The 22,584-nt window shown below is 36.3% G+C and overlaps 1 protein-coding gene across 1 annotated transcript in view; it reads right to left on the bottom strand.

The window, feature by feature from the left end:
- The window catches only part of USP32 (ubiquitin specific peptidase 32), a 215,336-nt gene that overhangs the window by 68,919 nt on the left and 123,833 nt on the right, over positions 1 to 22,584 (bottom strand). The window contains exons 6-7 of the mRNA XM_070562389.1: positions 3,518 to 3,649; positions 1,399 to 1,506 (exon numbers count right to left, since the gene is read on the bottom strand). Coding sequence (XP_070418490.1) covers positions 1,399 to 1,506; positions 3,518 to 3,649 — 240 coding nt within the window. The remainder of the gene's footprint in view (positions 1 to 1,398; positions 1,507 to 3,517; positions 3,650 to 22,584) is intronic.

Here is a 22,584-nt window from a genome sequence, read left to right as displayed (position 1 = left end):
TATATTATATATTAAATATATATTAAATAGTAAATCAGCAGAGCTGATTCTTATAATGCTGAAAATATTCCATCTACATTAGGAATCAACAACAAGCTGATTAACGCACACTCCATTTTTCGCCAAAGAACAATTTCAGCTCTTCAATGAAGTTTAAATACAGTATGTGAAGAAGTAAAAATATCAGCACTTTGCTAACAAACTCCAAATGAATCACTCTAGTTTATTAACTTCCATTAGTCCACTAGAAAAAGTGGAATGAAAAAAAATTTTTTAAGGCGATAATTAACCTCAATTGAGAAACAAAGATTTCAGCCTCCTTATTTAATATTATAACTTTAATGGGAACAAATAATCTATCAAAAAGCCAGGTTGGACTAATGGTATATCACCAGGGAAGAAAAAATAAATCTGAATTTTTAAGATTAAATAATAACCTACCTATTTCATACACCCTCATAAGAATTACACAATTTATATATATTTTTCATTTTATTTTTTTCATTCTTCCCAAAGCCCCCCAGTACATAGTTGTATATTCCAGTTGTAGGTCCTTTTAGTTGAGCTATGTGGGACGCCACCTCAGCACGGCTTGACAAGCAGTGTTAGGACTGCGTCCAGGATCCGAACTGCTGAAACCCTGGGTCGAGGAAGTGCAGCAGGGCCAGCTCCGAATTATACTATTTAATCAATTGAGTCATAGTACATAGTACATTATAGTACAATATTACTAAAAAAGGTCAAAATATCAAATAGCACACCCAAAATAGGGAACATCTGTGAAGCTATATTTTAGAAAGACAGAGAGATGATGACCCTAGAAAATATGTTAGAATTAGGTTCCAATTAAATGTAAACCGCTTCATTTGTCTCAAATATGGTTAAGATTTAATAATACAATAGACTTATACATTATGCTATAATAACATTTTGGCTAGGTTAAAAAGACCATTTCAGTACTTAATAAAATTGTGTTTTGATGATAAATTTCATTTTGCTAATAAAATATTAATGTATAGAAGCGACAGAAAATGAGTTGTACTTCAAACTATGCAAGACATAAAATTATCTGTAGAGACTACCAGAAAATATTTTCTAAATGCTTAACATTTTCACATACATCATAACTGACTGTAGTTCATTTATCACAAACTGCAAATTCATCAGGAAAATTAACCCCATTATTAATAACAAAGATCCCAAACTACTCCACAGTAAAAATAACAGATGATTGACCCATTAGACTAACTCAGTAAAACTTTAACATGAGACTGCATTTGCCAATCTGACAAACTGATGAAAATTCAAGCCTTAATCCACAGATGATTTTACGTGAATGAACAGTAATTTGTCCTCTGTACAGTTTGCAAATTTTATGAAAATGTTTAAGACACTTACACTTTTGTCTTTCAGCCAGGGGTCCTCTGCAACAGGCTGATAAACCACAGGATATCTCCTTAAAATCTATGTGATTGTCACGATTTTCATCAAAAGCATTAAACAAACCTGTAAAATAGAAAAAAACACCACAAATCATAGTCAACAAACTTCTTAATGTTAATAATAATATGTTTATGAAAGGAGGCATGACTCTTTCTCATAAACTGGCCAAATTAAAAAAAAAAAAAAAGATTATCAGTAGTTGCCACTATCTCAAGAAGTATTTCTTTTTCTCCTGATATAATTACAACTAAAACTTAAGATTCTAGCAGAAAATATATTACTATCATGTGGTATTTGGTTATGTTTGCCTGTCTGTCTCTTATATCATCTCTAACAGCTAAAAATGACTATAGTATGTAAAAAATAAAAATCAATTAAAAAAATTAAAAACCAGGAAAAAAAGGTCAGAAATTACAATTATCCTTACCTAGACATATTGAGAATAAAAAGGAAAAAAGGAGAAAAGTTGAACTGTATACTCAAAAAGATATACCATGGTGTTATTAATAAGTTCCCATAAAGCTCTTTCATGAAGCAAAGAAAAATAAAACACTATATTACAACAGAATGAAATTCTATACTGCAGTCTTCTTTGTACTACTTAATACTTTATAAATTAATATTTTAAATTTCAGAAATAAAAGGGTATTTTAAAATTTAATCTTGTGGTTTTCAAATGTTTTGCAAAATAGACATGGAATAATTTTATTTTCAAATGACATGATTTATCAATCTCTAATTCTGAAAAAGTAAAAACAGTGGGTCAGCCCCATGGCGTAGTGGTTAATTTTGGCACACTCTTGCGTCAGCAGCCCAGGTTTTTGGGCTCAGATCCCAGGTGGACCTACACCAGTCATCAACCATGCTATGGTGGCAACCCACATACAAAATGGAGGAAGACTGGCACAGATGTTAGCTCAGGGCCAATCTTCCTCAAGCAAAAAGAAAGTAATAAAAAATATATAAAAATAAAATAAAAAGTAAAAATACAACTGCACTGCTGAAGTATGTAGAAGCCCAGAGCCCTGTCTGCTCGCCTCCCCTAACAAGTACTTCTGAAGTACCCCAGGAATCTGAAGAATATAGATTTTCTATTTCAAGAATCTAATTCTGTGCCCTCAGTTTAAAGAGTAGAAAACTAAAGCTCAGAAGGGGTTAAGTGATTTGCCAAAAATAAAAGTTAAAAAACGTCAGAACCCGCAGCAGAACCCAAGTATTCAGATTCCAAATACAGTTTTTGTGATATCACCCACAATTACTCTTTGTATTCCTAACTTAAAAATAAAGTCATAGCAATGAGAAGTTTAGGGCTAGCAGGGACCTCAAAGATGGTACGGTCTAATAGTTTCTTAATCATTTTTGGGAGGAGATGGATACAGAAGTGGAACTTCCTTATGTAAAAGAAATAAAGTAGAGGTACTTGAGCTGAGGAAGAGGTGGGATTATGTGTGGAAACCTGGACCTCTGCCCATCCAGTGGCCACCACTCTTTCCTGCACCAGCTGCTGAGGCCCCTCATTGGAGTACAGTTTTATAATAACTGACTGGGTCAAATTCATTTTATACATGAGGATATTCAGGTGCAGAGAACTAAACTGATTTATGCAAGGTTACATAGTTAGAATAGGAAGCTCAAGACTACAAACTTAATTCCAATTTTAGTTTTTTCCAGTAGACTACGCTATTTTCAAGAAACTTACAAATCTGTAACATTAATTCCCTTTGGAGTTAAAACATATTGCTTAGAAATTAGAGATGGGCTCTGTGTGTTTACCAAGAACATTTGCATTTTTTCTTGTATTTTTATTTTTTTGAGGAGGATTAGCCCTGAGCCAACATCTGCCACCAATCCTCTTTGCGCTGAGGAGGACTGGCCCTGAGCTAACATCTGTGCCCATCTTCCTCCACTTTATATGTGGGATGCCTGCCATGGCATGGCTTGATAAGTCATGCATAGGTCTGGGATCTGAACCTGTGAACCCCGGGCTGCCAAAGTGGAGTGCGTGAACTCAAACACTGAGCCACTGGGTGGGCCCTTACCAAAGAACATTAGTTGAAAATAGAATGACTCCTACCTTCACTTAGAGATGGACGAATAGGTGGTGAAACCAACGGGCCAAATGTCTCTAAATCAAATCGTCCAGTCCGGGATTGAGCCTTCAGCAACCAATAGCGTTTCTCCAGATCAATGATGTCTGATTCTTCCACTGAGAGTCAAATCAAACAAGATTATAAAAACCTCAGATTTCCCTTCTGGAGAGTTAGTCCATCCTGATAATGTAACTTCCAGGGATATATTTTAACTTTCTAACTCAACTACTAAAAATAATCATTACCTAAAACAAATCTCTGAACGACAAATATATTATATCTAAAATGGCAGGAAAATTAAATTCAAACTAACATAAAAGAGGGTTTAAAATCAGGAAAAATTTTGTAAATTCTCATTAAGTAGGCTGCTTAAATCCAAAGATAATAAACACTTGAGACATTAGTTTTTAGCTTCCCATATCACTTTTATCTGTATTCAGTTTGGGTAATTTTCAATCTCTATCTTGGATTTAAAGATTCTATATGCATATTCTCTCCAGGCTACACTGTAAATATCCTAATAGCAGGATCCATGCCTGATTCATCCTGTCAATATAGTAACTACTAACACATTCAATACTTATTAAATAAATGAAAAAGAAAATGATAAAACATGTTATAAGTAACAAAGTCAATAAATGACAGAGGAGGTAGAGTAGGATTAACAATGTGACAAGTAAAAGGGACATCACAAAAACATGAACATCTTTCTCTCCTCATTCATCAGAAGATAGGTTAAAAAATCACAGATAAGCTCCAACCATGATTATATTCTTTTTTTTTTTTTCCCTCCAAGGAACTAAAGTCAAGATTTAGAAAGCAAACAAGGTGAGTCCTTCCACTGCCCTAGCTTTCTGCCTGTAGTCACTTTCTAGATTTCAGCAAGGGAGGAGGAACCTAGGCAGTGAGGTTTCACTGAGTTAAGATGGGAAGCTGTAGTTCAGGGAGGTTCAGTAGCTGAAATTTGCAAGGAAAAATGCTAGAGAGGAAAGAGTTGTGCAAAGAAAAGAGCTCAAGAAATCTGCACAAGAGTCTTGTTGAGTTTTTGGCAGAATACTAAGCTGAGTATGCACAGAGTGAAATTCATGAGGCTGGGCTAGGAGATACCTAAGTTCTCACCAGCCAGAGTGGAGATACCTTGTTGAACACTGGGACATTCATAGACTCAGTGGGTTACACTTAACTAGTAGGAGAAAAACTAACTCTGGAGTAAAGGCTAATCCAGACTTGCCCCAACAAAGCTTTTTAAAAAAATCTTTGAGGGGCTGGCCCTGTGGCCAAGTTGTTAAGTTTGCATGCTCTGCTTCGGCAGCCCAGGGTTTTGCCAGTTTGGATCCTGGGTGCAGACATGGCACAGCTCATCAGCCCATGCTGAGGTAGCGTCCCACACAGCACAACCAGAAGGACCTACAACTAGAATATACAACTATGTACTGGGGGGCTTTGGGGAGAAGAAGAAGAAAAAGCAAAAACTCCTTGAAAATATCAAGCTTACCCACAAGTAACTGCCTATCACAACAAAGCAAATTTACTTTTTTAAAGGAAGACAACAGAATCCAATTAGCCATGTAACATTCACAATGTCTAGCATCCAAAAAAAAAAAATGAAACAAGAAGGAAAAAGTGATCCAAAACCAGGACAAAAATCAGTCAGTAGAAAAAGCCATAGAAATAACAGAGATGATGGAATTAGCAGACAAGGCTTTAAAACATCTATTATAGATATCTCAAAACTTTACGGAAAACTACAACCATATTGAGGAAATAAATTAAAACTATAAAAAGGTCACTGAACTTCAAGCCTGAGCAACACAAACTATCCAAATGGAAGCATAAGGAAAAAAACAGGCAGAAAAAATTATTAGAATCTTAGTGACCTGCAAGACAATATCAAACTGTAACATACATGTTATTGGGGTCCCAGAAAGTGGTAGGGAGAAAATATGTGAAACAATAATAGCTAAAAATTTCCAAATTTGATGAAAATTATAATTCTACAGTTTCAGAAGTTCAATGAACCCTATGCAAGAGAGTGACGTCAGCATCATGGTGGAGTGACTCTTGCCTGGGACTCTCTCCCCTCCAACGTATACCAAAAAGGAGCAACCATATTCCAACAGAAAATATCCTAATAGCACAGGAATCCTTGGAGAATCATAGCAGCCAAACAACGGAGGGTGGAGAGGCTGGCACCCCCCTTGGAGGAGCTGGAACCGGGTAAGAGAGAACTTCGCTCCCTCCCCTAAAGTCTGGGATAGTGGCAGCAAGAGGCTCTGTGAGGGAAGGAGCACTGGAGGGGCCTTCCGTCCATGGGATTCGCCCAGGACTCCCTAGGGCCCTTGCAGCCTAGAGGGAAGCCCTCTAACAGGGCAAAAGCTTTCACATGGGGTGATCTCATCAAGCCAAGACCCCAGGAGACCAGATAGCAGTAGCAAGAGCTGAATGGGAAATGGGGCACTACATGCAGGAGAAAGTGCCCCCCCAACCCCCACCACCTGTGCCACGCTGCACCATGCCATCTCAGCTGAAGGTGGAGGGCTCACAATACATGGCTCTTGACTCCCATCCAGTGGCAATAGGCTGTAATAGGAACCGAATAATATCACAATGGGGAAAACCTGTTCCTCCAGCATCAGACAATGCATCAAATCTCCAGAACAGAGAAAAAATAAATACCCAGAATTCAGTCTTGAGGACTCAGAAATACGTAAACTAAACGACGATGAATTCAAAATAGCTATCGTCAAAAAACTCAAGGAGGTAAAAGAGAATATAGAGAGACAGTTCAACTAGTTCAGGAGCTACTTCACAAAAGAGATTGAAACTATAAAGAAGAATCAATCAGAAATACTAGAGATGAAAGACACAATGGAAGAGATAAAACAAAATACAGATTCCCTGAATACTTGGGTGGACATCATAGAGGAGGGAATGAGCATAATCGAAGATAGACATGTTGAATTGCTCCAGACAGAGGAGGAGAGAGAATTGAGACTAAAAAGAAATGAAGAAAGTCTCTGAGAGATATCTGACTCAATGAGGAAATGCAACATAAGAATTACAGGTATTCAAGAAGGTGAAGAGAAGGAGAATGGAGCAGAAAGTGTGCTCAAAGAAATAATAGCAGAGAATTTCCCAAATCAAGGTATGAGAGGGAAATGTGTGTGGAGGAAGCTCTCAGATCTCCTACATTTGTCAATGTAAAAAGACCTACGGGAAGGCATATAGTAGTAAAACTGGAAAAAATGAATGACAAAGAAAAAATACTCAGGGCAGTAAGGTAGAAGAAAATAACCCGCAAAGGAACCCATATCAGACTTTCAGCAGACTTCTCTGAAGAAACCTTACAAGCTAGGAGAGAATGGAATGACATATTCAAAACTTTAAAAGATAACAATCTTCAGCCAAAAATACTCTACCCAGCAGTAATATCCTTCAGATATGAGGGAGAAAGTAAATCTTTCCCAGACAAACAATGAACCCTGTGCAAGAAAAATTCAAAAGAAAACCAAACCAAAGCAAGTCACAAATAAATAGTTGATAAAAAGAAAATCTTAAAAGCAACAAGAGAAGGGAGAAAAAAATACATTACAAACAGTAGAACTAAGAGATAAGCAATGATTTCTCTTCAGAAACATGCGAGCCAGAAGACAATGGAGAAAAAAGTGTTGAAAGAAAAAAAACCCTGTTAATCTCTAGTTCTATATCCTATGAAACTATCCTTCAAAAATAAAGGCAAAATGAAAAATGCTTTGGATAAACAAAGGCTCAAAGAATTTATCAATAGCAGAACTGCATCTTTTGAAAGGAATATTAAAGGACATTCTTCAGACTGAATAAAGTGATACCAGATGGAAATCAATATCCACACAAAGAAATGACAAAGACAGGAAATGCCTAGTCCTTAACTCCTATGGGGCTGACATCATTGATCATATCAGATTTTGGATGGAAGTTTGGTTGCAGCTTTGGTTATTTGAAAGTTGAGTTCAGATTTCTATTCAGGAGAGCTAGTTTTTGAAATTATGAGTCCCTAACTCAAGCGTGAAGCCTGCATACATCTTTATATATGTAATATTTTATTAGAACACAGTCATGCCATTTACTTACATATAGTTTATGGCTGCTAGTGTGTCACAATGGCAGAGTTGAGTAATTGTGACAGAGCCATATGGCCCACAAGTCTGAAATATTTATTATCTGCCTTTTTAAGAAAAAGCTTGCCAATCCCTGCATTAGACCTTGAAATAGCATGACTGCAAGACCTCAAGGCTGCAAGACTCCACAAAACGACAGCACCTCAGACCACAGAGGCTTGAGACTGCAAGCCTTCAAGATTCTGAGACTTCAAAATGGTGATGACATAAAACTGCAAAATCAAAAGATCTCTTTTCACTTTTTAGCCTGCCCCAAATCTCAACAAAACTTCCACATGGGAGAATTACTGGGTAGAGAAGATTATCTTTGCATTTGGGGTTCTTTCAGATTCAAATATGAAACAAGTCTGGCTGGTTTCTCCTCATCCAAAAGTTTGGCTGGTTTCTTCTCAACCAAGCAAGGATTGTCCTGATACAGGCTCACTTCTCTGACAGCCTTACCCCCAATCTCAGCATCTGGCCTCAGATATGAAAGCACCCTACATCATTTGATCACCTAGGAAGGGTTTGTCCCTCTAGAGTTCAGTTTTGTTTGCTTTTTTTAAAGATTTCTTTGCATTGATACATCTTCAATGGCTTTGAAGAAGAGTATGCATGTTTGGTTTGTCAAAACTGACTATAGCAGAGCCATTTGAAAATGGAGTCATAGGTGCCTTCCAAGAAACTGCCTTGCTGTCTTGAACCTTGGACTGGGGCAAACCGGAAACTGTTTTAGAGAAGCAATTGTTTGAGAGGTTAGCAGGTGAACAGACACCCTGATCAAAAAGACTGAGGATTGTGAACTTTCTCAAGATAGAATCAATCAATGTTTAGCCAAGCCTAGTTCGCTGCCTCCAACTCCAGTTAAAATTCTTTGTATTCAATTTCCCTTCTTTACCTTTAAAAGCCCCTGATTTTTGCTCCCTAGTGGGACACTATTTGGGTTTCTATCAGAATTTCTTCTCAGCAAACTGCAATTCTTGAGACCCCAATTAAACCTTTTGCTTCTCTTGTAGTTTATGCCTCTTACTCATTTTATGTGCTGATTTCAAGTTATTATGGTGAGAATGAAAGCCTTTCCTGTACTTCTACTTCCCAATATAAAGCAGAACCCTTCAATTATTACTTAACATGATTCTGAAAATTCTCATCAATGCAATAAGATATAAATATGAAGTATAATAGATAAGAAAAAGCAAGATTATTATCTTCATATAAGCAGAATGCATACCAAAAAACTCAAAGAGAAAACATTTACAAATTATAATTGGGTTAAAAAATCTGTAGGGGGGCCAGTCCATGGCCAAGTGGTTAAATTTGCAGGGTCCACTTCAGTGGCCCAGGGTTTCACCGGTTGAGATCCTGGGCACGGACATGGCGCCGCTCATCAAGTCATGCTGAGGCAGCATCCCACATGCCACAACTAGAAGGACCTACAATTAAAAAATATACAACTATGTACCAGGGGGCTTTGGGGAGAAAAAGGAAAAATAAAATCTTGGGGCTGGCCCCGTGGTCAAGTAGTTAAGTTTGCGCACTTTGCTTTGGCGGCCCAGGGTTTTGCTGGTTCGGATCCTGGGCATGGACATAGTACCACTCATCAAGCCATGCTGAGGTGGCATCCCACATGCCACAACTAGAAGGACCCACAGCTAAAAATATACAACTATGTACCAGGGGGCTTTGGGGAGAAAAATGAAAAATAAAAAAAAAAATCTTAAAAAAGAAAAAGAAAATCTTAAAAAAAAACCTGTAGGGATACAAAATAAATATACAAAAATCAATACTTTCCCTATCTAACATGTAAGAAAATATAAAAGAGGAAAAAGTGTATCAACGATAGCAATTCCCCGCTAGAAACAAATATCTAAAAATAAACATTAAGGAATAAGTCAGATCATTACGAAGAAAATTTTATAAATAATATTAAAGATTTAAATAAATGAAGAAGACTATCATGCCCTAAACAGGACCTTGATAGAAGCATACCATGGACTTAAACAGAGTGGTTATGGAAGATCACACTATAGAAGGGTGACATATGAGCAAAGACCTAAAGGAGGCAAGGGGGAAATCATGGAGAAGAAACATTCTAGACAGAGAGAAGAAGGACAGAGGACTCAAGATGAAAGCATGCCTAGCAAGCTCAAGGGAGAGAAAGATCAGTGGCTGAAGTAGACTTTCTGAGGGGAGAATAACAAGAGGGTAGTAGTAGGAAATAAACCCAGAAAGAAAATGGGGGTCAGATTATATAGGCCATTATAAGGACTTTGGTTTTATGCGAAATTGTGAACCACTGGAGGCTATGAAGAAGAGGAGTGACATGGTCTAACCCACAGGATCACTCTTGAATGCTGAGTTGAGAACAGCCTGGTGGGCAGCAAGAACACAAGCAGGAAGACCAGTCAGGCATTTAATAAAAAGTTAAAATCATCAATATACACAATTAAAAGCATTAAAATCACAACAGATTAACAAGTACAAGACAGGCAATTCATAAAACCAGGGAGAAAAAGTTTAATTTCATTAATAATGAAAAATCATTTGAAAAGAAAAATGTAAACAGAATCATGCTTCAAAACTTTTCAACATTCTTCCTCAAGATATCTGCATGGCTATTCCCACAACTCCTTCAGATCCTTACTCAAATGTCACATTCTCAGACCATCCAAACTATACCCCTTCCAATGACACTCCTCCATCCCTCTTCTTTGTTTTACTTTGCTCCCTAACACTTATCAACATCTGGCATAATTTACTTATTTGTTTTATTGGTTGTCTCCCCCAACTAGAACATATGCTCCTTGAGGGCAGGTTTTTTGGTTTGTTTTATTCATTGCTATATTCTAACACTTAGAATAATACCTGGTACATTTTAAGCACTCAAAAAATATTTTTTTAATGAACAATATACATATGTTAGGAGCTCAACAAATAATGCTTATTTGTTCATTATACACACACATACACGTATAAGGTATAGGTGCGTGTTCGTTTATTTTCAGGATAATGTTAACTATGATAAAAGATAAAGATTGGTATTAGTAGTGAACCTTGGCCTCCAATAACTTACAGGTTACCTGGGAAGACAAGAACAATGTTCTCTAAATTTTCAGTGCCTTCAAAGCATTCATTCATACTCTATTCCTCAGCAGTTTTAATAAAAATTTTGGGGGAAAACTTTTCTCCTCATCAGCAAGATATCTAAGATACTCAACAATACGTATATCTGTATTGTATTTGTACAAGTACTAGAGTCATAAAAAGTGGTGAATAAATGAAAACATATATTCCACCAACTTCCATAAAATTTTAAGAGAAATTATATTCCTTTTGCTTGACCTTCAAGGGGCTCCCAGGATTTAATGTTTCTCTATCTTTCCTTCCTACCACCTACTCTGCCCTGACACTCATTAAGTCTAAAACCTAAAAGAGAGGTTTTTACTTAAAGGACCTAAAAGTGAAATTCTTTTGAAAGCAAAACATAAAAATGAAAAAAAGAAATCCTGTACTGGGAATACAAAATTTTGTACACATTACCCCACATCAGTAGATGGAGGCACTGAGATTTTCACAAAGATACTGTTCTAATCTATTCTAAAGTAGAAGGAAAAGTTCATGGGAATGCCTACATCTGCTATAGCTAAAAACAAAAAAGGCCTTGACAATAAGTACCTGGGGTCAAGTATACTCATACTAACTAATCCTCATTTTACAAAGAAGAATGCTCTCCTGGAAAGTTCTGGATTTGGCTATCCCTAGAATTGTCCTCTTAATGATCCACAAAAACTATGAAAAGAGATTACAAGAGTGATAATGAAGTTACTCCACACTTTTGGCATTTAAAGGGAACTACTAATTACTTATTAATTACTAAAAGTAATTATAAACAACTGAGTCACATGGTTATAAAATTTTAAGAAGTAAAAAATAGAAATACTAATAATACTAGTTTAACTTTCAAAATTGTATTGCTTGTTTTTATTAGACTAGTAATACATTTTGTTGCATGAAAAACATTAAAAGTGTAGATAATCAAAAAAAGGAAAAAGAAAACATATAACTGCATGTCTTCGTATAACCGTAATCAGAGTAGTACATGTATTTAATTGAATGTCACCTGGGTTGTTTGGGAACATTATTTCCAATACTTTTATTCTATCATCTATACCATTGTATGATTTCTCAGATTACACAAAATCCTAGTTAATGGTTTTAAATATTCAATGAGGTAAATTCATTTCTTTTCTTTTCTTTTTTTTTTTGAAGATTAGCCCTGAGCTAACTACTGCCAGTCCTCCTCTTTTTGCTGAGGAAGCCTGGCCCTGAGCTAACATCGTGCCCATTTTCCTCTACTTTATATGTGGGACGCCTACCACAGCATGGCGTGCCAAGGGGTGCCATGTCTGCACCCGGGATCCGAATCAGCGAACCCCGGGCCGGCGAGAAGCTGAACGTGCGAACTTAACCGCTGTGCCACCAGGCCAGCCCCTCATTTCTTAAATTTTACAGGAAAATCATCAAGAAAAGATAAAATCTTCATACAAGACCACACATTGTCATATATTATTTCTTTTTTAACCAAATAACAAATATACTGCATTCAATACTACATTGTAACCTCCTAATGAATCAATCTGTGCAAAGGTCCAATTACTTCAGAATTGGAACCAATTTTAAAAATATACAAAGCTTCTACACAAGCATGTAGCTTTCTTTTTTTAAAACAAAGTACCTACTTCAAATACCTAGATAACCGAATTTACCGAAATTTTAAAATTTTAGCAATAGGGAGAGTAATCAATTGCAGGAGTCTGATATATAAATCAAGATAGCATTACTGTCTCCTTTTCCTAAATAAGATGTCTGTTTACTCCATTTATGATATGAAAGAGAAAGAAAGAGAAATCTCTTCTGCTTCTCCAGAGAAACTACCTTCTCAAATTCTAAACTTACTGCCAAGTAGTAGATCTGCATATAAAAAGTCTGACCCTGAAACAAAAAGAGGAAGACAGTAGCCTCAACAGAAACTATGTTCTTATTTCTATACTTCTAGGTACTGGGCATATAATGGGTGCTCAATAAATACTTTTGATTAATTGGTGGTTCCATAATACACTAAATTAGCACACACAAAAATCACATCAACTGCCTGCCCAATTTTTTTAACCTTTGAAAACTAAGTTTATTATTATTCTTAAAAAAAACAATTTCTTGGCTGAAGGAGAAATGTGGAAAGACAAGTAGAACATACTCAGAAGAAAAAAATGATCAGATTGGCTATGGTCACCAATTAAAACCATGCTTTAGAGCTCCCTTTTAAGCTCACGTGATCTGTTCATTTTTTGGTTATAGACTGCAATTCATTAATCAAATAGTTGCCAAAAGTAAATTATATGTATTATGTTATTATCACCCAAACTTTTTCCTTGCATTGGCAGCTGAATTACTGGGAAGAAGGCAGGCAACTAATCATATTTTCACTTGAAGAAGTTACAGATAATCACAGTAGTTACTCTATTTGCAATTCATAAATCAATACCAAAACTTATATTTCACTAGCTAAATAGGAATGAATTTATCACTCACCTATAGGTATAATTTTTTCTGGTTCACAACAGCGGCATACCATATTCCCAACATTCTAAATAGTTCTTGGCCTGCACTTTGGGCCATCTTAATCAAGTCCCACCTTACTGGAGGCTCCAGTTGCAGAAATAGCTCTTTAATGCCAGAATTGGACGCTCATAAAAAAAAGTCAGGCAAAATATCCAAGTATTTTCAAACAGTGACACAGTTTTTTTTAACATTTTTGAAGAAGCAACCTGTTCTCAAAAGCAATGACCTTCTGAGATCTACTTAAAATGGCTGTAAGCCTTACATCATTTACAACCAGATAAGAGGATAATGAGGGAGGGACGTGCAGATTCACTAGGCGGTTTATGGTCTAAGAATCACTGAAGTACTTTTTTTCTTATTGAAAGAAGGTTTTAACACTGCAAACTAAATGCGGCAAGGGAATATAATAATATACAAATTTTTAGCTGAGATAATAAATGCTAAATTTGAGTAAATATGATAAGAAAAATAAGCAAAATGAGTTCCATGGCCCTAAAATTAGCGAAAAATACTACATTAATTACCTCAGAATTCAGATTCTACTACTTAAAAGAAATCATTGAGTTAGCAGGCTTATTTGCACTTAAGATACATTCTATGGAAACTCCAAAAACTCTTTCTTGGTTTATTTAAAAACATATTTACCAGAAAGAATGATTCCAGCTCAACACAAGGGTGACATAAGGGAAGCCATAGCAGAAAAGAAACCATATCGTAACTTTGAATGATCTGACCAACTAACCCAGCTGGATATGCACCCTCCAAGGGATAAACATGCTCTATAGATTTTATGGCCCCTCCCAGCAGCAATAAGTCAATAACTTTGTCCTTTTGAGTTCCTTAGGAATGTGATGACCCCTGGGCAGAGAGTCTATGTTGACAGCCACCAATGACAACTGAAAGATCTGGTGTGGTGACTCTGGCTATTCCTTATAATTAAATTAGGGGTCAAATGTGTTTCTAAATTCATCTCTAAACTGTCTGCATCAGTGACTTGACAACTGCCTCTCCAGAGTCACAGTGGCAAAACACTAGTGACACTGTTTCATTCGATGGTCCTCCCACGCCGACCCCATTCAGCAGGAAGTAGCCAGACAGACAATAATGACCCTGTTGCTGTTACCAGCATATGATTATACTAAATTACAACTAACAATGGGGAGTTGTTGGCGTGACTCATATAAACAGTAATCTTTACTATACATATTAAAGATTTTGTTCTTATCCTTAAACTAAAGGGCATTGCTCCGGGTCTCTGAAACATATCCAGTAAACCAAAAGATTATTAGGAACTAAGACCAAATGTCTGCCCCACCCAGAGACCAGTCTCCTATATAACTGACCTGTAGTCTCTGTTCTGTAAGATGTTCCTTCAGATGTTAGTCAGCCATCTTCACCCTTGCTAGCAAGCTGAAATAAAACCCTCCTCTTGCCACCTTGCCTCTCGACTATCGGTATGTCTTACAGCAGGCAGACGACCCCCACCTTGGGTGGTAACAAGAAGAGGCACACATATTCTCTTCCAAATAATACAGCTAAATTCTATGAAAATATGATCAATGTGAATCAGTTCTTAAAATCATAGTTGTTTTATTACCTATTTCACTGTTGGTAAATAGGCAATCATTTAGTGATCTTGCCTGGATCAAATGAAATTAATTATTGAAGAGAAATAAAAAATAATCATTTGTAAATATCCCAAGGGGGAAAAAAGGAAATCAGAAAAGCGAATCTGCAAGATTGTCTGAAGTGAGTCTAAAGAAGATGACTCACCACAACCACAACTACCACATGACCAACTCAAGCTACTCATAAAAGAGTAAAGAATAAAATAACTCAATAAAGTCTCTTCAAGTCCTAAAATGATAATAAGCATGCACTCCCAATTTTGGCACCTATTAGCCATTTGATCTTGAGAAAGTTTCTTTAATTTCTCATAGCCTTGGTTTCCTCATTTTTAGAATGGAGAGAAAATGAACCTCAGAGATAGCACAAGGATTAAAAGAGATAATATACACGGAATACAGTGCCTTCTCTAGTAAGCACTCAATCTGCATGGGTAAGTGGAACCTTCCACAGGCCAAAGTATTTTGGAAAAAAAAACCCAAAAAGTACAGGAGCTATAGTCAAATATCATTTACTATTCTGCAAACATTTAATAAAAATATGTTATGTGCCTGACATTGTGCTAAAAAACTAAGATACGATTGTAAACAGAACTATGTTTAGATTCTAGTAAAGTGAAAACTGATCATTTTAATCTAGTGTGAAAAGTACAATGAAGGAACAGACAGCATTTTTAGGGAGCACGTAAGCAGCTAGGTCCTGGAGGTCTTGATACTTAAAGAGGTACATGCAGAACATCTAAGGGTTGACCAGGGAAAGGAAAAGGAGTGTGGCAGAAGAAGGACATTAGAGGCAAAAGAGCATGTGTAGAAGGCTGTAGGCAAGATAGGTAGTAACAGGACTGAAAAACAAAAACAAAACCCAACTGTTGCATTCTGCTATAATTAAAAAACAAGGAAAAGGATATCCTACGGAAGGATTTATGCCATGGATCCAAGATAAAAGAAAAAAACAAGAAAGAACTTTACTTCCCAGTGAGTGACAAAAAGTATTAAAGATGACAGCTTAACCTAGAACTAGTAGGCAGTTCGGTCAGAATGTAGACATTTCAAAGGTTAGCATCTAAAGAACAAGCCTTTCAACTCAAACAGAGAGCTGCCAGATTGTGTTTGGCTAGGACCACGAATGTACAGTAGTAAGGGATGGGATACACTGATCTACATTTGTGAAGAGCTGATTAAAATGAATTACACTTTGAGTTTATAGTCTGTTTCCAAATTCCAACACTATGTGGTGCTAAATAATCACGAACAAAATGGATGGGGATGGGTAACACGAGAAAAATCCAAGGACTAGGGTGTGGTCTTAGAAAAGTAGACTCTTCTCTCAGATATCAAAAAAAAGAATGTAATAACACCTTTACTAACCTATTTCAAACATTTAATCATATAGAACATGTTTATGCTCTCTATACACGTTCTCCAACTGTGAACATCATCAAAATTTTCAGCATCATCGCAAATATTCTTTCTGTCTATCCATCTAGCTCCAGTACAAATGGCTTTAAAAAATAATTTGTCATTAAAAACACTGCATACACTCAACAAAAAAAATTTTTTTAAGAAATCTAATCTTAGGGGGCTGGCCCCGTGGCCGAGTGGTTAAGTTCGCGCACTCCGCTGCAGGCGGCCCAGTGTTTCGTTGGTTCGAATCCTGGGCGCGGACATGGCACTGCTCATCAAACCACGCTGAGGCAGCGTCCCACATGCCACAACTAGAAGAACCCACAACGAAGAATACACAACTATGTACTGGGGGGCTTTGGGGAGAAAAAGGAAAAAAATAAAATCTTTAAAAAAAAAAAGAAATCTAATCTTAGGTATTTAAATAGCAAATTATGATAGAAAAATATAACAGTCTTGATAAAAATTTGGTTAAGATCTACTCAAGCATAAAAGCTTGAACTTTGGGCTAAAGTTCTAATTCAATTTCTTAAATTTAAGTAAAAGGTAAGGTAACAATAGTTTAGAATTTGCAGTTTTGAAAAATGTACTTGCTATGACAAAATCCAAAGTCTTGTTTAAATCAAATCAATTAATTATTCTAACTCTGTACTGAATACAAATAACTCCCCAGTTTCATCTTTGATTTACATAAAAGAAAACAAGATTTGATTAAATAGGGTAGCGTGTTCGACATACTGTGACTTCAAATTTCACACTATAATTGTATGTGAAAAAGTAATTAAAGGCATCTGCACTCTAATATAAACGCTATTTACAAGTGAAAAATTGTAATCCTTTTTGTTTCCTAGATACCTTGGCTCATTACACAAATTTAAATGGAGTCACTGATGCTTTAAAATAAATATTTTCTACCTACTTACAAATTAGTTAATAATGTTTTCTATTTTTGTCACAAGTTTCCACCTTCCTAACACATTATTTGAAAAGTTTAACATGACAAATATTCTTTGAGTGGAAGAGCCTGCAAAGACAGCAATAATGAACTCCTTAGCCAGAAAGCTGAGAATTTATAGATAATTTGATAAATCACAGTCATCAAAATGTAAACTTGCCCATGTCAGAATTTCTGTAAGAAATTTAGCAGTAATTCTGACTTTGTAGTAATGCTTTCATAGTAAGGCCCACTAAGAAAGCAGCAGTTTGCTAAAGCTAGTAGCAATGGAGTTGTCTGTTGCACCAGTTTATTTTGGTTCTTTATTTTTATTTTTTTAGTGAGTTCGTAATAGTTTACAACATTGTGAAATTTCATTTGTACATTACTTCTCTGTCACCGTATAAGTGCTCCCCTTTAACCACTGTGTCCACCCCCACCCCCCTTCCCCTGGTAACCACTGAACTGTTCTCCTTGTCTGTGCGTTTATCTTCTACATATGAATGAAATCATCTGGTGTTTGTCTTTCTCCATCTGGCTTATTTTGTTTAACGTAACCCTCCAGGTCCATCCATGTTGTTGTGAATGGGACAATTTTTTCTTTTTTTATGGCCGAGTAGTATTCCATTGTATATATATACTACATCTTCTTTACCCAATCATTGCTTCATGGGCACTTGGGTTGCTTCCATGTCTTGGCTAATGAGAATAATGCTGCAATGAACATAGGGGTGCATAAGTCACTTTGAATGGTTGATTTCAAACTCTTTGGACAGATACCCAGTAGTGGGACAGCAGGGTGAAATGGTATTTCTATTTTTAGTTTTTTGAGAAATCTCCATGCTGTTTTCCATAGTGGCTGCACCAGTGTGCATTCCCACCAGCAGTGTATGAGGGTTCCCTTTTCTCTACAGCCTGCCCAGCATTTGTTATTTTTTGTCCTAGTCATTATAGCCATTCTAACGGGCATAAGGTGATAACATAGTTTTGATCTGTATTTCCCTAATGATTAGTGATATTGAAGATCTTTTCATGTGCCTATTGGCCATCTGTATATCTTCTTTGGAGAAATGTCTGCTCATATCCTCTGCCAATTTTTTGATCAGATTGCTTGTTTTTTTGTTCATTTGTGTGAGTTCTTTACATATGATAGAGATTAACCCCTTGTTAGATATATGATTTGCAAATATTTTCCCCCACCTGGTGGGTTGTCTTCTTGTTTTGATCCTGGTTTCCTTTGCCTTGCAGAAGCTCTTTAGTCTGATGAAGTCCTCCTTGTTTATTTTTTCTTTTATTTCCCTTGTCCGAGAAGACATGGTATTCGAGAAGATCCTTTTAAGATGGATGTCAAAGAGTGTACTACCTACATTTTCTTCCAGAAGTTTTATGGTTTCAGGTCTCACCTTCAAGTCTTTAATCCATTTTGAGTCTATTTTTGTGTATGGTGTAAGACAGTGGTCTACTTTCATTCTTTTGCTTGTGGCTGCCTAGTTTTACCAACACTATTTATTGAAGAAGCTATCTTTTCTCCATTGTAAGTTCTTACCACCTTTGTCAAAGATTAGCTTTCTGTAGATGTAGGTTTTATTTCTGGGGTTTCAATTCTGTTCCATCAATTGGTGTGCCTCTGTTTGTACCAGCACCACACTGTTTTGATTACTATAGCTTTGTAGTACATTTTGAAGCCAGGGATTGTGATGCCTCCAGCTTTGTTCTTTTTTCTTGGGATTGCTTCAGCTATTCAGGGCCTTTTGTTGCCCCATACGAATTTTAGGATTCTTTGTTCTATTTTTGTGAAGAACGTTATTGGCATTCTGATTGGGATTGCATTGAATCTGTAGATAGCTTTGGGTAGTATGGACATTTCAACTATGTTTATTCTTCCAATCCATGTGCGTGGAATATCCTTCCATTTCTTTATGTCATCACTGATTTATTTCAATAATGGCTTATAGTTTTCATTGTAGAGATCTTTTATCTCCTTGGTTAGATTTATTCCTAGATATCATACTCTTTTTGTTGTAATTGTAAATGGGATTGTATTCTTGAGTTCTTTTTCTGTAAGTTCGTTATTAGAATATAGAAATGCAAGTGATTTTTGTAAGCTGATTTTGTATCCTGCAACTTTACTGTAGTTGTTGATTACTTGTAATAGTTTTCCAATGGATTCTTTAGGGTTTTCTAAATATAAGATCATGTCATCTGCAAACAGTGAGAATTTCATTTCTTCATTTCCTATTTGGATTCCTTTTATTCCTTTTTCTCACCTAATTGCTCCGGCTAAAACCTCTAGTACAGTGTTGAATAAGAGCAGTGACAGTGGGCACCCTTGTCTTGTTCCTGTTCTCAGAGGGATGGCTTTCTGTTTTTCCCCATTGAGTATGATGTTGGATGTGGGTTTATCATATATGGTCTTTATTATGTTGAGGTAATTTCCTTCTATCCCCATTTTGTTGAGTTTTTATCATAAATGGTTGCTGGATCTTGTCAGATGCTTTCTCTGCGTCTATTGAGATGATCATGTGGTATTTATTCCTCATTTTCTTAATCTGATGTATCACATGGGTTGATTTGCAGATGCTGAACCATGCCTGTGTCCCTGGTATAAATCTCACTTGATCATGATGTATGATCTTTTTGACATATTGCTGTATTTAGGGTGCCAATATTTTGTTGAGGTTTTTGCATCTATGTTCATCAGTGATATCAGCCTGTAGTTTTCCTTTTTTGTGTTGTCCTTGTCAGGTTTTGGTATCAGGGTGATATTGGTCTCATAGAATGTGTTAAGAAGTATTCCATCTTCCCTAATTTTCTGGAATAGTTTGAGAAGGATAGGTATTAAATCCTCTTTGAATGTTTGGTAGAATTCATCAGGGAAGCAGTCTGGTCCTGGACTTTTCTTTTTGGGATGTTTTTGATTACTGTTTCAATCTCTTTACTTGTGATCGGTCTATTCAGATTATCCATTTCTTCTTGGTTCAGCTTTGGGAGGTTGTATGAGTCTAAGAATTTATCCATTTCCTCTAGATTGCCCAGCTTGTTGGCATATAGCTTTTCATAGTATTCTCTTATAGTCCTTCATATTTCTGTGGTATTCATTGTAATTTTTCCTCTTTCACTTCTAATTTTATTTATCTGAACCTTCTCTCCTTTGTCTTTGTAAGTCTGGCTAGGGGTTTGTCAATTTTGTTTATCTTCTCGAAGAACCGGCTCTTTCTTTCATTGATCCTTTCTACTGCCTTTTTTGTTTCAGTTGCATTTATCTCTGCTCTGATTTTTATTATTTCCCTCCTTCTGCTGACTTTGGGCTTTGTTTGTTATTCTTTTTCTAATTCAGTTAGGTGTAGTTTGAGATTCCTTATTTGGGATTTTTCTTGTTTAAGGTGAGCCAGTATCGTGATGAATTTCCATCTTAGTACCACGCTTGCTGCATCCCATATGAGTTGGTATGTATGTTTTCATCTTCATTTGTCTCTAGATATTTTTTTATTTCTCATTTAATTTCTTTAATGATCCATTGGTTGTTCAGTAGCATGTTGTTTAGTCTCCATATCTTTGTCCCTTTCTCAGGTTTTTTCTTGTAATTAATTTCCAGTTTCACAGCATTGTGGTTGGAAAAGATTCTTGTTATTATTTCAATCTTCTTAAATTTATTGAGGTTTGCCTTGTTTCCCAACATATGGTGTATTCTTGAGAATGTTCCATGTGCACTTGAGAAGAATGTATATTTTGCTGGTTTTGGGTGGAGTGTTCTATACATATCTTTTAAGTCCATCTGGTCTAGATTTTTATTTGATTCCACTGTTTCCTTGTTAACTTTCTGTCTGGATGATTTATCCACTGATGTGACAGGAGTGTTGAGGTTTCCTACTATTATTGTGTTGTTGTTAATACTGCCTTTTAGGTTTGTTAGTAGTTGCCTTATGTACTTTGGTGCTCCAGTGTTAGGTGCATACATGTTTATAAGCATTATGTCTTCTTGGTGGATGTTCCTTTCATCATTATATACTGCCCCTCTTTGTCTCTCTTTCCTGTCTTATCTTGAAGTCTATTTTGTCTGATATAAGTATTGAGACACCTGCTTTGTTTTGTTTGCCATTAGCTTGGAGCATCCTCTTCCATCCCTTCACTCTGAGCCTGTGTTTGTCATTTGAGCTGAGATGTGTCTCCTGAAGGCAGCACGTTGTTAGGTCTTGTTCTTTAATCCATCTAGCCACTCTTTTTATTGGAGAATTCAATCCATTTACACTTAGAGTCATTATTGATATATGAGGACTTAATGCTGCCATTTCATCGCTTGTCTTCTGGTTCTCCTGCATTTCCTTTGTTTCTCGTCCCATGTATTTTGGACTACCAATTTGGTTAGGTAGTTTTTTATGCTGGATTTCTTAGTTTTCTCCTTATTTATTATTTGTGACTCTGATCCACTTTTTTGTTCAGTGGTTACCATGAGATTTGTGTGCAAAATCTCACAGATGAGATAGTCCATTTTCTGACGTCCTCTTACTTCTTAGACTAAACCTGTTCAGTCCCTTTCCTCTTCCTCTCCCAAGTTGTTTTTGTCACGTCTTATTCTATCTTATGCTGTGAGTCTATGCTTAAAATGACAAGATTATCTTTGTTTTTGGTGTTTTTCTTCCTTTTATCTCTAATGTTTTACCTGAGTATTTGCTAACCTGTTCTGCTGGATAGCTCCAATTTTCTGATTTTGTCTACCTATTTATCTCCTTACTCAGAGCTTTGTAACCCCTTTCTTCTTTTTTTTTTCCCAGGTATGAGGGGCTTCTTGAGGATTTCTTGTACAGGGAGGTCTTGTGGCAATGAACTCCCATAGCTTTTGTTTATCTGGGAAAGTTTTTATTTCTCCATCATATCCGAAGGATATTTTCACTGGATGAATATTCTTGGCTGAAAGTTTTTGTCTTTCAAAGATCTGAATGTACCATTCCACTCTCTCCAAGTTTGTAAGGTTTCTGCTGAGAAATACACTGAAAACCTGATAGGGGTTCTTTTCTAAATTATTTTCTTCTGCCTTGCTGCTCTTAGTATTTTTTCTTTGTCACTGACTTTCGCCGGCCTCACTACTATATGTCTTGCAGTAGGTCTCTTTACATTGACGTAGTTAGATCTGGTGGCCTCTTTCACGTGGATTTCCATCTCCTTCCCCAGGTTTGGGATGCATATTCTTATAAAGCACCTATTCTATACCAGGCACAGGGCTGAGTCCTTTAAAAAAAAGTATAATTTCATGTACTCCTGAAGGGTGCATAGTATGTCACCCCAAATATGCCACTTTGGTATAAAGATTATTTTGAGTTGAAGACAATTAAGAC

Source organism: Equus przewalskii, chromosome 10 (assembly GCF_037783145.1).
Source record: "Equus przewalskii isolate Varuska chromosome 10, EquPr2, whole genome shotgun sequence".
Taxonomy (NCBI): domain Eukaryota; kingdom Metazoa; phylum Chordata; class Mammalia; order Perissodactyla; family Equidae; genus Equus; species Equus przewalskii.
This window is presented reverse-complemented; position numbering and strand designations above follow the sequence as displayed.